Here is an 18,037-nt window from a genome sequence, read left to right on the forward strand (position 1 = left end):
ACTCTGTATGAGACTTGGCAGTTTGGAAGCTTGACGCTTGTATCAGAATGTCGTCTAGGTACGGAGCTACCGATATTCCTCGCGGTCTTAGTACCGCCAGAAGAGAGCCCAGAACCTTTGTAAAGATTCTTGGAGCCGTAGCTAACCCGAAGGGAAGAGCTACAAACTGGTAATGCCTGTCTAGGAAGGCAAACCTTAGATACCGGTAATGATCCTTGTGAATCGGTATGTGAAGGTAGGCATCCTTTAAATCCACTGTGGTCATGTACTGACTTCTTTGGATCATGGGTAAGATTGTCCGAATAGTTTCCATTTTGAACGATGGAACGCTTAGGAATTTGTTTAGGATCTTTAAATCCAATATTGGTCTGAAGCTTCCCTCTTTTTTGGGAACCACAAACAGATTTGAGTAAAACCCTTGTCCGTGTTCTGACCGCGGAACTGGGTGGATCACTCCCATTAGTAAGAGGTCTTGTACACAGCGTAGAAACGCCTCTTTCTTTATCTGGTTTGTTGACAACCTTGAAAGATGAAATCTCCCTTGTGGAGGAGAAGCTTTGAAGTCCAGAAGATATCCCTGAGATATGATCTCAAACGCCCAGGGATCCTGGACATCTCTTGCCCAAGCCTGGGCGAAGAGAGAGAGTCTGCCCCCCACTAGATCCGTTTCCGGATCGGGGGCCCACACTTTATGCTGTCTTAGGGGCAGCAGCAGGTTTTCTGGCCTGCTTGCCCTTGTTCCAGGTCTGGTTAGGTTTCCAGCCTTGTCTGTAGCGAGCAACAGCTCCTTCCTGTTTTGGAGCAGAGGAAGTTGATGCTGCTCCTGCCTTGAAGTTACGAAAGGCACGAAAATTAGACTGTCTAGCCCTTGGTTTGGCTCTGTCTTGAGGCAGGGCATGGCCTTTACCTCCCGTAATATCAGCGATAATTTCTTTCAAACCGGGCCCGAATAATGTCTGCCCCTTGAAAGGTATGTTAAGCAATTTAGATTTAGAAGTTACATCAGCTGACCAGGATTTTAGCCACAGCGCTCTGCGCGCCTGAATGGCGAATCCGGAATTCTTAGCCGTAAGTTTAGTTAAATGTACTACGGCATCAGAAATAAATGAATTAGCTAGCTTAAGGGTTTTAAGCTTGTGTGTAATCTCATCTAATGGAGCTGAGTCAAGGGTCTCTTCCAGAGACTCAAACCAAAATGCTGCCGCAGCCGTGACAGGCGCAATGCATGCAAGGGGTTGCAATATAAAACCTTGTTGAACAAACATTTTCTTAAGGTAACCCTCTAACTTTTTATCCATTGGATCTGAAAAGGCACAGCTATCCTCCACCGGGATAGTGGTACGCTTAGCTAAAGTAGAAACTGCTCCCTCCACCTTAGGGACCGTTTGCCATAAGTCCTGTGTGGTGGCGTCTATTGGAAACATTTTTCTGAATATAGGAGGGGGTGAGAAAGGCACACTGGGTCTATCCCACTCCTTAGTAACAATTTCAGTTATTTATCCAACCTACACATTTTCTCTGGGATTGCAACTGTGTTACAATCATTCAGAGCCGCTAACACCTCCCCTAGTAATACACGGAGGTTTTCCAGCTTAAACTTAAAATTTGAAATGTCTGAATCCAGTTTATTTGGATCAGATCCGTCACCCGCAGAATGAAGCTCTCCGTCCTCATGTTCTGCAAATTGTGACGCAGTATCAGACATGGCCCTAGCATTATCAGCGCACTCTGTTCTCACCCCAGAGTGATCTCCTTTACCCCTAAGTTCTGGCAATTTAGACAAAACTTCAGTCATAACATTAGCCATGTCTTGTAAAGTGATTTGTAATGGCCGCCCTGATGTACTTGGCGTTACAATATCACGCACCTCCTGAGCGGGAGATGCAGGTACTGACACGTGAGGCAAGTTAGTCGGTTAGTTAGGTGCAAGAGAATGACTGGGTGTGACGTAGAGGGGAGGAGCTATATAGCAGCTCTGCTTGGGTGATCCTCTTGCACTTCCTGTTAGGGAGGAGTTAATATCCCATAAGTAATGGATGACCCGTGGACTGACTACACTTAACAGGAGAAAACTTGATTTAATTTGCTTTTCATATAATATAATATAGATATTCTCATTATTTATTCTGTGTATTAGTATGTAGCAGGATAAAACCCCTAACTTTTTTTTTAAATCACTACATTTGTCAGAAGCCCATTTTAGATGACTATTCTATTGTATCATTGATTGTTTATTACAATTAAGAAATCTACCTTTTGTAATGTAACAGTCTTGATAAATAAGGTAACACTGACCTCACTCAATGGCTTTAGTAGTTGGAGGACCTCACTTCTAACCCCACCGCAGTCCAACAGTGCACATGTCAAGTTCTTTATCCAGCTCTCATGGCTGTCAATCTGCGGTATCCATATAGTGGGATCATCCAAGCTTCCCAAATCACTTTCTGTCTGGTTATCTTTTGCTTCTACTGGCTAGGAAACAAAACAAAAAGTAAACACATAGCACATACAGGGCTAGATTACAAATGGCGTGCCAACTGTTGCGCGCAAGCAATATTGTGTTTTTGTGCTCATCGGAAATCATGCGCAAATTCAAAGTTGAAAGTAAACGTGTTTGTGAGAGCGCAATCGCATTTTATGCTCTTTGGGTTAGCGTAACTAAAGCCCATGCGTAAAGGGCAGTGCGTTAAAAAAAAGTTGCACTAAACACAACATAAATACATTATAAATTACAGTTACACTCATATAAACACTGATAAAAATATAAATATAAAAAAAAAAGTTATAAGGTTTAAAAGGTATATGACAAGGTGTTTGACTGCAAAGGGCTATATTGTATATATGTAGAGCTGCAACAACTAATCGATATAATCAATAATAATCGATTATGAAAATAGTTGTCAACGAGTCTCATCATCGATTAGTTGGTTTGTGATTAGTTGGTCTGTGCACAGCACCAGCTGCTTCACTCTGATGAACAACTGCACGTGGTATCGTGTTTTATGGTTATGTCCTTAGCCTAAAGAACGTCTACAGGTGTTTACTTTCAACTTTTTCAGGACAGTAATAGTTCATTTTTAAGTTTACAACTATTATTTGCTTATGTACAACCTGGAAATCATTTGGATTGTTATCATGTGATTTGGGAGAGGAGAGTCCGCTGCTTCATTCATTACTTGTGGGAATTAAGAACCTGGCCACCAGGAGGAGGCAAAGACACCCCAGCCAAAGGCTTAAATACCTCCCCCACTCCCCTCATCCCCCAGTCACTCTTTGCCTTTCGTCAAAGGAGGTTGGCAGAGAAGTGTCAGAAGATTCGGAGTAGTCTCTTATTAAGGGTAGTACTCTTCAAAATGGGACTGGAGTTTTAAGTAGTCCTGTAAGCCTCTCAGTGAGAGCATGGGTGAAAGTTAGAGTCCGGAGATATTGGGGGAGAGTCTTTCTGCGAAACCATCCCGACTCAGTTTAACAGCTACATTAGCAATCAGCGTTGACGAGTTTCGCTGCCTGCTTTTCTTCTCTCAAGTCCATGTCAGGAGCGATGCTACTACCCTGCCACACGTGAAGGGCTGTGTTCCTGTTTCATATATATATATATATATATATATATATATATATAAATATATATATATATATTTATATATATATATATATATATATTTAAAAACGCAAGAAGACAGGGTAACAGTGTGGCTCCTTTTATCTTAATAGAATCTAGGGTAATACCCTCTGAAGGGGGCTGTTGAACAGGGGGGATATTATTATGCATAATATTGTTTATTGTGTTTTTCTACTGCATTTGTGTGGGATGAGGCTCTGTCAGTGTGGAACATGGTTCATTAGCGAGATATTGAGGAGCGGTCCAGCATGACACTCCATGTGAACGGGTGTGGACTCTGCAACTTCCTCTTTCTCGACCTGCGTTTGAAGGAGACGAAAGCTGTTTCTTGTAATCCGGGTCATAGGAGAAAGTGAGTGCCCCGGCCATTGGGATATAAAGATGCCATTTATTTTTTAAAAAGTCCATATTAAAGGCGGAAGCTATGGAGGACTCTGATATGTTAGAGGATACTCCCTCTTTATCCCAACCCATTAACTGTGTATATTGTGAGGAGGTTCTCGAACCGCCTACGCAACTCTGTTGCACATGCTTTGACAATATTGCTATTTCCAAAAAGAATAAGGTATTTAGTACGACTGAGCCGTCCACCTCTGAGGGCTCCCTGCCCCGAGAGGTGCGTTCCCTGCAATCATCTCCGATTACACACGCAGTTCTCCAGGGCCTTACTAATCCTCCTGCGGGAGGGGTCCTTTGGCCTCCAGACTCCTCCGATCAATTACAGACGGCGGTTGCTGCGGCCATTAATGTGATGCCTCGCCCTACTAAACGCAAGCGGAAGATACGGCACTGCTCTGCTGAGGACAACTAAGACTTATTGGAGAATGTTGCTTCTAAGTCGGAATCGGCTACGTCTAGGCCTCTGTCCGCGGAGGAGCCAGATTTCAAATTTAAGATGGAGCATTTGAGTTTTCTGCTGAAGGAGGTGCTTGCTACGTTGGAGGTTCCGGAACCAAAACTACCGGAGGAACCTTCGATCCCGAAACTGGATAGGGTTTATGAGGACAGGGTAGTGCCCCAGGCCTTCCTGGATCCAGTCAAAATGGCTAACATTATTAAGAATGAATGGAAAAAACTTGGTTCATCCTTTTCCCCCTCTTCTTCTTTTAAAAATCTATTCCCCATTCCAGACGGGCAGATTGAACTGTCCCTAAGGTGGATGGGGCTATCTCCACGCTTGCTAAGAGAACGACTATTCCGCTAAAGGATAGCTTCTCTTTCAAGGAACCTATGGATAAAAAGACTGAGTCCATGCTGCGGAAGATGTTCCAACTCATGGGGTTCGTTTTTCAACCGGCGTCGAAAATTGCTGCGGTGGCTGGGGCGGCTACCTATGGTCGAGGTGGAGACTTCTCTTGATTAAATTCTAGAACGGATCAAGGCCTTAAGAGTGGCGCATTCGTTCATTTGTGATTCTAATATGCAGATTATTTGCCTGAATGCTAAGACATCAGGTTTTTCTGTTTTAGCCCACAGGGCTCTGTGGCTAAAGTCGTGGTCTGCGGACATGACTTCTAAGTCTTGTTTGCTTTCCCTCCCATTCAAGGGGAAGGTTTTGTTTGGCCTGGATTCTATCATATCTACGGTCATGGGTGGCAAGGGTGCCTTCTTGCCTCAGGATAAGAAGGCTAAACCTAAGGGATCTTCTTTTCGTCCCTTTCTTCCGGTTAAGTCTCAGCGCCAGCAGCCTGCTGCAAAGTCGGAACAATCCAAGGGATAAAAGTCGGCACCCGGTCCGTCTTCGGATCATGTAGGGGGCAGACTGTCTTTTTGCGGAGACCTGGAGAAGAGACGTTATAGACCCCTGGGTTCTGGAGGTCGTATCCCAGGGTTACCGGATAGGTTTCAAGTCTTATCCTCCTAGAGGCAGATTTCTCCTGTCAAACATATCTTCAAAACCAGAAAAGAGAGATTCCTTCCTGCGGTGTGTGAGGGATCTCTCATCTGGCCTGGAGTATTATTCAAACCTTTTCGTGGTCCCAAAGAAGGATGGCACGTTCCGTCCTATTCTGGACCTAAAGGCCCTAAACAAATTTTTGTCAGTTCCGTCATTCAAGATCAGGTCAATTTTGCCCCTGGTTCAAGAGGGGCAATTTATGACAACTATAGACCTGAAGGACGCTTACCTTTACGTTCCAATCCACAAGGATCACTTCAGGTTTCTAAGAATCGCCTTCCTGGACCAGTACTTCCAGTTTGTGGCCCTTTCGTTTGGTCTGGCGACTGCCCCAAGAGTCTTCACAAAGGTTCTGGGAGCTCTTCTTGCAGTAGCGACAGCCACAGGAATTGCAGTGGCACCTTATCTGGACGATATCCTGGTCCAGGCTCCATCCTACAGTCTTGCGGAGGATCAATCGAGAGCTCTTCTCCTTGGGTCCCACGGGTGGAAGATAAACGAAGGAAAGAGTTCATTGGTCCCCAGCAACAGGGTGGAATTCCTGGGTACGATAATAGATTCTTCAGCCATTAAGATATTTTTGACAGATCAGAGACACTGCAAGCTTGCGTCCAACTGTCTAGCTCTTCCGACATCCTCCAGGACATCTGTGACCAGGTGTATGGAGGTGATCGGGCTCATGGTATCCAGCATAGATGTTATTCCATTTGCCAGGTTCCATCTCAGACCTCTTCAGCTGTGCATTTTGACACAATGGAACGGCGATCATTCAGATCTGTCCTAACAGATATCTCTAAACAGACCGGTGAGGGAGTCCCTATCTTGGTGGACCCGACCGGGGCAGTTGTCTCAAGGGACATCCTTTTTGAGACCATCCTGGGAGATTGTAACCACGGATGCAAGTCTATTAGGATAGGGAGCTCTTTGGGGTGCCAGAAAGGTACAGGGCAGATGGACTCGAGAAGAATCCAGTCGGACATTACTTCGGTGGCTTACATAAACCATCAGGGGGGGATGAGAAGCCCCCTAGCCATGAGGGAAGTACCTCAGATTTTGGAGTGGGCGGAGGCTCACAATTGTTCGCTCTCAGCGATCCACATTCCGCTAATCGTGAATTTAGCAATATTTATACAAATACTTTACGAACCTCCACCAGAAGTTTTTTATACACTTTAAATTGATAAACTACTAGAGGGGGGATCCCTGTATCAAAACAATACAGCGATATAGTGTGTTATAATAAATTTGAAGTTTCAACTATATTAAATAAAGTACTCAGGTCCCAGGATCAGCTACGCTGCTTTCTAACTATTATTATAAGTGAACAAATAGCGCAACTAGCGTAAAATTCAAGGTGATGATGTAATATGTATTCAAGAGTGAAGCAACAAACAGATACACAAAGACAGCGTATTTAACATACTAGCTGATTAGGCACTGGGTTAATATTGATGCGGTTTACCTGGTGATTGTAAACAAAATAAGACTACGTGTAAACAATCTGATTAGTAAAAGCAATTGCGACTTGCAAACGGCAGTCTTTAAATATATAGAGTTCAAAAGAAAATCATACTCTATTGTACAACAACACCAAATTATCTGGAACAGTTTCAATCCAGGCTGTATTGATACCGAAACATCCCTGTATTATGTTAAGCACTCTATACCTGAGTATCCTACTGATATTATTAGGTAAAGAATACCCAGTAATAAACTGATACACTATAAGAAGGGGGAACCTCTATACCAAAGGATAGAGCGATACAGCTTATCATAATAGTCTGGGAGATTTAATTTTATTAATTTAAATACCCTAGTTCCTTTGTCTGCTACGCTGCTTCATAACCTATACTATATGTGACCCAATAGCCAAATAAGCTCAGAACGCAAGATTAAGATGTTACATTTAGTTAAGAATACAAAGCAATGTATGTAACATCCAAACTGATTGGGTACTGGGTTAATACTGATGTTGCTTACCCAGCGGTCCTAAACTAAATAAGACCATATAAAAGCAATCTGATACTAAGAGGTAAAATAATTATTACTTGCTTAGTGTGGTCTTGAAATACACAAAGTGTTAAAGGAAATCACACTAAATTGGGAAGCACTCAGGTCCCAGTATCAGCTACGCTACTTTTTGACTAATACTACAAGTAACCAAATGGCGCAACTAGCTTAAAATGCAAGGTTATGATGTAATATTCATTCAAGAGTGAAGTAACAAACAGATACACAAAACAGCATATTTAACATACAAGCTGATGTGGCACTGGGTTTAGACTCGTGCAGCCGACCTGGTGATTGCAAACAAAAGTAGACTACGTATAAGCAATCTGATACTAAAAAGTAAAAGTAATTGCCACTTGCAAACGGTAGTCTCTGAATATATAGAGTTTACAAGGAACTCACACTCTAACTACTATATTACAACATTAAATTACCGGGAATTGTTGCAATCAAGACTGCATTGATAACCTAACATCCCTGTATTATGTAAAGCACTCTATATCTGAGTATCCTACTGACAGTATCAGGTAATAATTCTTAGTAATATACTGACACACTACAAGAAGGGGGAATCTCTACACCTAATGATAGAGTGATACAGTTTATCATAATAATCTGGGAGATTTAACTGTATTAATTTAAATACTCAGGTTACTTTTTCAGCCACGCTGCTCTATAATCAATACTATATGTGACCCAATAGCCAATAAGCCTAGAACACAAGGCCAACAAGTAACATTCATTTAAGAGGGAAACCACATATAGACACACATAGCAACGTATGTAACATTCAAACTGATTGGGCACTGGGCAAATACCGGTGCTGCTCATTTGGTGGTTCTAAACAAAATAAGACCATATACCAGCAATCTGATACTAAGAAGCGAAGCAATTGTGACTTGCTAAGGGTGGTCCCCAATACATAGAGTAGCCAAGTAAATCACACTTCAACTACTATACAACAGCACTCAACTATCTAGAAGTGTTGCAATCTAGTGTGCATAGATACCCAAGTACCCTGATAAATAATATTTTATACCTGAGTATCGGATTGATATCACACCTATTAAATTTCAGGTGTATTTACTGGAGAATATACTGGGAATTTCCAATATATACTATTTGATTTCGGAGGAATTACCCTCCCTCTGGGCAGCATTCTTTCACTACCTCACTGTCTGTGACTTTTTAACCTTTTTCATTTATTTTAATACGCAAATTAAAAGTTAAGTTTTAAAACCGCCCTTCCTTTTTTGGGCTTCCTTACCCAAGGTATTATTAGTTAGTATTTGACTCTGTGCTGTTGAGTGCTATTTATGTACATTCTTTCAACTGCGTTCAGCAATTGATTTTTTCCAGTGTCTTTTTGCGGAGACCTGGAGAAGAGACGTTATAGACCCCTGGGTTCTGGAGGTCGTATCCCAGGGTTACCGGATAGGTTTCAAGTCTTATCCTCCTAGAGGCAGATTTCTCCTGTCAAACATATCTTCAAAACCAGAAAAGAGAGATTCCTTCCTGCGGTGTGTGAGGGATCTCTCATCTCTCGGAGTAATCGTCCCAGTCCCTCCGGCAGAAAGAGGCCTGGAGTATTATTCAAACCTTTTCGTGGTCCCAAAGAAGGAAGGCACGTTCCGTCCAATTCTGGACCTAAAGGCCCTAAACAAATTTTTGTCAGTTCCGTCATTCAAGATCAGGTCAATTTTGCCCCTGGTTCAAGAGGGGCAATTTATGACAACTATAGACCTGAAGGACGCTTACCTTCACGTTCCAATCCACAAGGATCACTTCAGATTTCTAAGATTCGCCTTCCTGGACCAGTACTTCCAGTTTGTGGCCCTTTCGTTTGGTCTGGCGACTGCCCCAAGAGTCTTCACAAAGGTTCTGGGAGCTCTTCTTGCAGTAGCGACAGCCACAGGAATTGCAGTGGCACTTTATCTGGACGATATCCTGGTCCAGGCTCCGTCCTACAGTCTTGCGGAGGATCAATCGAGAGCTCTTCTCCTTGGGTCCCACGGGTGGAAGATAAACGAAGGAAAGAGTTCATTGGTCCCCAGCAACAGGGTGGAATTCCTGGGTACGATAATAGATTCTTAAGCCATTAAGATATTTTTGACAGATCAGAGACACTGCAAGCTCGCGTCCAACTGTCTAGCTCTTCCGACATCCTCCAGGACATCTGTGGCCAGGTGTATGGAGGTGATCGGGCTCATGGTATCCAGCATAGATGTTATTCCATTTGCCAGGTTCCATCTCAGACCTCTTCAGCTGTGCATTTTGACACAATGGAACGGCGATCATTCAGATCTGTCCCAACAGATATCTCTAAACAGACCGGTGAGGGAGTCCCTATCTTGGTGGACACGACCGGTGCAGTTGTCTCAAGGGACATCCTTTTTGAGACCATCCTGGGAGATTGTAACCACGGATGCAAGTCTATTAGGATAGGGAGCTGTTTGGGGTGCCAGAAAGGTACAGGGCAGATGGACTCGAGAAGAATCCAGTCGGACATTACTTCGGTGGCTTACATAAACCATCAGGGGGGGACGAGAAGCTCCCTAGCCATGAGGGAAGTACCTCAGATTTTGGAGTGGGCGGAGGCTCACAATTGTTCGCTCTCAGCGATCCACATTCCGGGTGTGGACAACTGGGAAGCGGATTTTCTAAACAGACAGACGTTTCATCCAGGGGAATGGTCCCTCCACCCGAGATGTGCGCAGAAATCTGCAGCAGATGGGAGACGCCGGAGATAGATCTAATGGCGTCCAGACTCAATTGCAAGCTACCCAGATACGGGTCGCGATCCAGGGATCCCCAGGCAGAACTGATAGATGCCTTGGCGGTACCCTGGGACTTCAAGATAATTTACATATTTCCACCGCTACCTTACCTACCTCGGGTGGTGGCTTGCATCACCCGGAGCATGCTTCGGCTATTCTGATTGCTCCGTCGTAGCCGCGAAGGGTGTGGTTTGCGGATCTGATGGCGATGACGTCATCTCCGCCGTGGAAGTTACCTTGTCGCAGGGATCTGCTGGTTCAAGGTCCCTTTCTACATCAAGATCTAGATTCTCTGAGGCTGACTGCGCGGAGATTGAACGACTAGTCTTAGCCAAAAGAGGATTTTCTGAAAAAGTGATTGACACTCTTGTTCAGGCCAGGAAGCCGGTCACTCAATGAATCTACCACAAGGTGTGGAGGACCTACTTGTCTTGGTGTGAGGAACAAGGATATCCCTGGCATAAGGTCAGGGTATACAGGCTTTTGCCCTTTCTCCAAGACGGTCTGGATAAGGGTCTTGCCGCCAGGGACAGATCTCGGCTTTATCTGTACTGTTGCATAAGAAGCTTGCAGATGACATATTACTCTTTTTAAATCAAACATCAATTACTATCCCGACTGTGATTAATACGATAAGGTTATGTATGAGTTAATGTGGTTAGGGAGCCGAGAGCGAGAGCTTCCCCTGACAGTTTTTCGTAAGGTGGATGCTGTTAAATATTTGGGGTTGGAAATTAATAGAAATCCGAAACTCTGGGAGGTATTCCCTTTATTGCTTTCAGCCTCGGCTAACTTGATTAAAACGATAATTTTCCGGAAAATCCTATATTATCTTCAGAACTTGCCACTTTTGATTTTAAATAAAGATATGAAGAAATTGGCATCTTGCTTTTCAAAGTTTTTATGGAAATCCAAAAAGCCACGAATGTCCCTTAATCGGCTCACTCAAAAATATACTAAGGCCGGGTTGGCATTGCCCAACATTAGACTTTATAACTATGCTGCGGTGTGTAAAATTGTATTTGATTGGGTTGCTCGGAGTGATATAGTTACTACATATGATCTGGAATCTTATATGGTCAATCCATGGTCATTGAAAGCTTTAATTCATTGTGCGCCCCGATCCCTTCCTTCGGAGGTTTCCTCACTTATCTCATTTAGAAGTATTTTTGTAGCATGGCATAGGCTTTGTAAATTGCTTAGAATCGACTTTTCTTTTTCTGAATATCTTCCCATTAGGGGGAACCCCATGTTTTCTCCAGGAACTGATCAGAAATTTTTCCATGAATGGCAGATTAGCGGGTTGGAATATATTTATCAACTTATTAATGATGGTTTACAGGTCCTTCCCTGGGAAACAATTAGAGAGCAGTTTTCGCTCCCCAGACAGAATCGATTTGCTTATTTTTAGATCCGCCATTTTGTTAACGCTCAGAAATGGTCTCCAACCGGGAGAAGTGACTGGGCTGAGATCAAAACTTGTGTCAGAAAATTTATATTGGGTGATGCATCTATCTCGCTGATTTATGATATCATGTTGACTAAACAAGGTATACTGGAAGAAGAGAAACTTATCAACTTTTGGCTTCCCCATATACCTTCGTTAGAGGTTGAGAAAGTATGGAATAGCCTTGAAAGAGTCGCTTTACTACCGTTACCGGTGAGCTGGAAGGAATCTCATCTAAAATTACTGAACTTCTCTTATTTCTCCCCGGCCTTACTGGCTAAATTCTATCCTGATAAAAATTATCGGTGTGAGCACTGTGCGTACATCCGGGCCGAACTCTGTCATGTGTTGTGGGTGTGTCCGAAGATCACTAAAGTTTGGGTGAAGGTCCAGTTCTGGTATAATACAGTCTTTGAAAGTTCTATTACTCTAACGTTTGAAGATATTGTACTACTGTTTGTGGTCCCGAGAAGGGATGTGAGAACGCGTATCCTAAATACAATTATATTAACAGTAAGATATAACATTTTTAAAAATGGATTGCAAAGAGTCCTCCCACCCTGTCACAAATATTAAAAGACATTCAAGCTCAGATTATTTTTGAATCTTTTCATTTAAAGTCAGTGTCTGAAAGGAAAATTAAAGAATTTTTGGTCGGCTGGGCGCACAGTTATTAAGACATATCCGGGTGACCTGCAGAGACGGATTCTGAGAACGTTCCTGGCTTCGATAAGTTTTGCTGAGTTGGTGATACTCAGGGTTTTCCCTGATACCTGGATCAGAAATAGTAATTTGGTAGAATAGTTCTTGTTCGGGAGCCCCTGACGGGTCCTGGATGTTTCCGCGGAGATCGGGGGGAGAGGGGGTGGCGGAGCCCTTTTCCCCGTTTGTTTTTTTTTCTTTCTTTCTTTCTTCTTCTTCCTTTTTTTTTTTTTTAATTTATTTATTTATTTTTTCTTTTGTTTTCTCCTTCTTTCTTTTACGGTTATTCTGGGAATTTTTTTTTAGCTACTTGATTGTAACTTCTAATTGATAAGGCGCTGGATTAATAAGTTGCCTGAAGTTTTTTGTTTTATTATACTATTGAATTTTTTCTGTGTTTACACGATTGTTGAATATGTAAAACATACTTTTGTGTTCGCTAAAAAAAAAAAAAAAGAAGCTTGCAGAGCTTCCTGACTTTCAGTCCTTTGTTCAGGCTCTGGTTAGGATCAGGCATGTCTTCAGGAATCCGGCTTCTTTTTGGAGCTTAAGCTTGGTTCTTAAGGTCTTGCAGAGGTCTCCGTTGGAGCCTATGCATGCACTTGACATTAAGGTTCTTTCATGGAAGGTCCTATCATTACTGGCTATTGCATCGGCACACAGAGTCTCTGAGTGGGCGGCCTTGCAATGTGAGCCTCCCTACTTGGTTTTTCATGCCAATAAGGCTGTTCTTCGCACTGGATTGGGATTCCTTCCCAAGGTGGTGTCGAGTCGTAACATCAATCAGGAAATATTAGTTCCTTCTTTGTGTCCTAACCCTTCTTCGAAGGAGAGGTTACTTCATAATCTGGACGTGGTTCGGGCATTGAAGTGAATGAGTTCAGACAGACTTCGTCCTTATTTGTTGCATATTCAGGAAAGCGCAGGGGACAAAGGGCCTCTGCCACTTGGGAGAATGATCCGTCTGGCATATGAGACAGCGGGACACAAACATCCTCAGAGGATTACGGCTCACTCGACTAGGGCTGTGGCCTCTTCTTGGGCCTTTAAGAATGAGGCTTCTATGGAGTAGATTTGTAAGGTGGCCACTTGGTCTTCCTTATATACTTTTGCAAACGGAACCCCCTGAAAAACTCTAAGAACTAAATTTAGACTCCATGGCGGAGCAATAGGTTTAAACACAGGCTTAATTCTAACTAAAGCCTGAACGTCTGGAACATCTGCCAGATGCTTGTGCAACAAAATAGACAGAGCAGATATCTGTCCCTTTAGGAAACTAGCTGATAATCCTTTCTCCAATCCCTCTTGGAGAAAAGACAAAATCCTAGGAATCCTGATTTTACTCCAGGAGAAGCTGATTGAGCATGCATAGTTGCAGTGGTCTGAGATGCAAGCGAGCAAACGGAACTATGTTCGATTACCTCCATACACTGAGCCACTGATGGCCGAGGAATGGAATGAAGAGCTCGGCAGGTGGACAAAATCTTTGATTTCCTGACCTCCGTCAGAAATATTTTCATGTCCACTGAGTCTATCAGAGTCCCTAGAAACGAAACTCTTGTGAGGGGGGAAAGAGAACTCTTTTTTATGTTCCACCCGTGAGACCTTAGAAAGTGTGAGACTTGGCTAGTTGGAAGGACGACGCTTGAATTAGAATGTCGTCTAGATAAGGCGCCACTGCTATGCCCCGTGGCCTTAGAACCGCCAGAAGAGACCCAGAAGAGACCCTAGCACTGCTATGCACCGTGGCCAACCCGAAAGGAAGAGCCACAAACTGATAATGCTTGTCCAGAAAGGCGAACCTGAGGAACTGGTGATGATCTTTGTGGATAGGAATGTGCAGATACGCATCCTTTAAGTCCACAGTGGTCATATATTGACCCTCCTGGATCAATGGTAACATAGTCCGAATGGTCTCCATCTTGTAAAGATGGAACTCTTAGGAATTGGTTTAGGATCTTGAGATCCAGAATTGGTCTGAAGGTTCCCTCCTTTTTGGGAACTATAAACAGATTGGAGTAGAACCCTTGCCCCTGTTCTGCTTTTGGAACTGGGCAGATCACTCCCATGGTAAAAAGGTCTTCTACATAGCGTAAGAACGCCTCTCTTTTTGTCGGGTGTACAGACAATTGAGAAATATGGAACCTCCCCCTTGGAGGGGAATCCTTGAAATCTAGAAGGTATCCCCGGGTTACAATTTCTACTGCCCAGGAATCCTGAACGTCTCTTGTTCAGGCCTGAGCAAAGAGAGAGAGTCTGCCCCCTACTAGATCCGGTCCCGGTTCGTGGGCTACCCCTTCATGCTGACTTAGTGGCAGCAGCAGGATTTTTGGCCTGTTTACCCTTGTTCCAAGCCTGATTAGGTCTCCAGGTTGGCTTGGATTGAGCAAAGTTCCCCTCTTGCTTTGCAGCAGGGGAAGAGGTAAAGGGACCACTCTTGAAGTTTCAAAAGGAACAAAAATTATTTTGTTTGGTCCTTGTCTTATTTGACTTATCCTGTGGAAGGGTATGACCCTTCCCTCCAGTAATGTCTGAAATGATCTCTTTCGATGCAGGCCCGAATAGGGTCTTACCTTTGAAAGGGATGGACAAAAGCTTAGATTTAGATGAGACTTCAGCTGACCAGGACTTAAGCCATAACGCTCTACGCGCTAAAATGGCAAAACCTGAATTCTTAGCCGCTAATTTAGCAAGATGAAAAGCGGCGTCTGTAATAAAAGAATTAGCCAACTAAAGAGCCTTAATTCTGTCCAAAATATAATCTAGTGGGGTCTCCATCTGAAGAGCCTCTTCTAGAGCCTCAAACCAAAAGGCAGCTGCAGTGGTTACAGGAACAATGCATGCTATAGGTTGAAGAAGAAAACCTTGATGAACAAAAATTTTCTTTAGGAGACCCTCTAATTTTTTATCCATAGGATCATTGAAAGCACAACTGTCTTCAATAGGTATAGTTGTACGCTTAGCCAGGGTAGAAATAGCTCCCTCCACCTTAGGGACCGTCTGCCATGAGTCCTTTATGGTGTCAGAAATGGGAAACATTTTCTTAAAAACAGGAGGGGGAGAGAACGGAATACCTGGTTTATCCCACTCCTTAGTAACAATGTCCGAAATCCTCTTAGGGACCGGAAACACATCAGTGTAAACAGGAACCTCTAAATATTTGTCCATTTTACACAATTTCTCTGGAACTAAAATAGGGTCACAATCATCCAGAGTAGCTAAAACCTCCCTGAGCAATAAGCGGATGGTGCTCTAGCTTAAATTTAAATGCCGTCATATCTGAATCTGTCTGAGAGAACATCTTTCCTGAATCAGAAATCTCTCCCTCAGAGAGCAAATCTCTCATCCCTACCTCAGAACATTGTGAGGGAATATCGGATACGGCAACTAAAGCGTCAGAAGGCTCAGCATTTGTTCTTAACCCAGAGCTACTGTGCTTCCCTTGCAACCCAGGCAGCTTAGATAAAACCTCTGTGAGGGTAGTATTCATAACTGAAGCCATATCTTGCAAGGTGAAAGAATTATAGATGCACTAGAAGTACTCGGCGTCGCTTGTGCGGGCGTTACTGGTTGTGACCCTTGGGGAGAACTAAATGGCAAAACCTGATTTCCTTCTGTCTGAGAGTCATCTAATGCCAAACTTTTATAAGTCAAAATATGCAATTTATAGACATATCAGTACAAGTGGGACACATTCTAAAAGGGGATTCCACAATGGCTTCTAAACAAATTGAACAATGAGTTTCCTCAGTGTCAGACATGTTTAACAGACTAGTAATAAAGCAAGCAAGCTTTGAAAACACTTTATTTATTGAAAAAAACACAATTTGCAAAAACGGTAATGTGCCTTTAAGAGAAAAAAAGGCATACACAAACTGCAAAACAGGTTAAAATTGCTTCAATTGTTCTGAAATTTTAACAGTGTACCCATTAAGCTTTAGAAGGATTGCACCACAAGTTAATAAGCAATAAACCCCCAAATGAAAAAACCGGATTGAAAAATGTCTAAAACTGGTTAAAACCCCTGTTAGCACCTTGCCACAGCTCTGCTGTGGCCCTATCTGCCCTTAGGAAGAGATACTATGGGGTTTAAAGCTTCAATTAGTCCCTCAGAAGACTCTCAAGACCTCAGGAGAAGTTGCTTGCTGCTTGTAAATGTAGGCCCCGCCCACCTCACTCGATGTTGCTGGGAACTACACAAAACTAACAAACCCTGCCTGAAAGCCATGTGTGTTATAAACAACCCCAAAGAACCCTCAAGCAAATGTCCCATAAAACAGAAAACGTTACTCCCAGACACAAAAACGTTTGTCCCAAATTCACATAACAAACTGAGTGCCCACAAAAAATTAACCCTTTAAGCAAGCTAGTAAAAACCTCTGATAACACTAGGATTACTGCTTACCCTTCCCCTAATGGGGAAACTGTCAGCCTTTCTGATTTAACACAGTCTCTGCAGAAAATATGACTGAACATACCTCATTGCTGTATAGCAAGAAACCGTTCCTCACACTGAAGTTTTCCTGTACTCCTCAGCTTCTGTGGGAACAGCAGTGGACCTTAGTTACAAATGCTAAGATCATCATCCTCCAGGCAGAAAACACAATTTATGCTTACCTGATACATTTATTTCTCTTGTGGTGTATCCAGTCCACGGATCATCCATTACTTGTGGGATATTCTCATTCCCAACAGGAAGTTGCAAGAGGACACCCACAGCAGAGCTGTTATATAGCTCCTCCCCTAACTGCCATATCCAGTCATTCGACCGAAAACACGCAGAGAAAGGAGAAACCATAGGGTGCAGTGGTGACTGTAGTTTAAATGAAATAAATTACCTGCCTTAAAATGACAGGGCGGGCCGTGGACTGGATACACCACAAGAGAAATAAATTTATCAGGTAAGCATAAATTGTGTTTTCTCTTGTAAGGTGTATCCAGTCCACGGATCATCCATTACTTGTGGGATACCAATACCAAAGCTAAAGTACGCGGATGAAGGGAGGGACAAGGCAGGTACTTAAACAGAAGGTACCACTGCCTGTAAAACCTTTCTCCCAAAAATAGCCTCGAAGAAGCAAAAGTATCAAATTTGTAGAATTTGGAAAAAGTATGAAGCGAAGACCAAGTTGCCGCCTTGCAAATCTGTTCAACAGAAGCCTCATTTTTAAAGGCCCAAGTGGAAGCCACAGCTCTAGTAGAATGAGCTGTAATCCTTTCAGGAGGCTGCTGTCCAGCAGTCTCATAGGCTAAGCGGATTATGCTTCTTAGCCAAAAAGAAAGAGAGGTTGCCGAAGCCTCTTGACCTCTCCTCTGTCCAGAGTAGACAACAAAAAAAGCAGATGTTTGACGAAAATCTTTAGTAGCTTGTAAGTAAAACTTTAAAACACGAACCACGTCCAGATTGTGTAATAGACGTTCCTTCTTTGAAGAAGGATTAGGACACAAGGATGGAACAACAATCTCTTGATTGATATTCTTGTTAGATACCACCTTAGGTAAAAACCCAGGTTTGGTACGCAGGACTACCTTATCCGTATGGAAGATCAGATAAGGAGAATCACATTGTAAAGCAGATAACTCGG

General features: G+C 43.1%; 1 protein-coding gene across 1 annotated transcript in view; it reads right to left on the minus strand.

Annotated features, from left to right (window-relative positions):
* ATM (ATM serine/threonine kinase) overlaps positions 1-18,037 on the minus strand; it is a 925,848-nt gene that overhangs the window by 436,572 nt on the left and 471,239 nt on the right. Inside the window, exon 36 of the mRNA XM_053708547.1 lies at positions 2,296-2,472. Coding sequence (XP_053564522.1) covers positions 2,296-2,472 — 177 coding nt within the window. The remainder of the gene's footprint in view (positions 1-2,295; positions 2,473-18,037) is intronic.

Source organism: Bombina bombina, chromosome 3 (assembly GCF_027579735.1).
Source record: "Bombina bombina isolate aBomBom1 chromosome 3, aBomBom1.pri, whole genome shotgun sequence".
Lineage (NCBI taxonomy): Eukaryota > Metazoa > Chordata > Amphibia > Anura > Bombinatoridae > Bombina > Bombina bombina.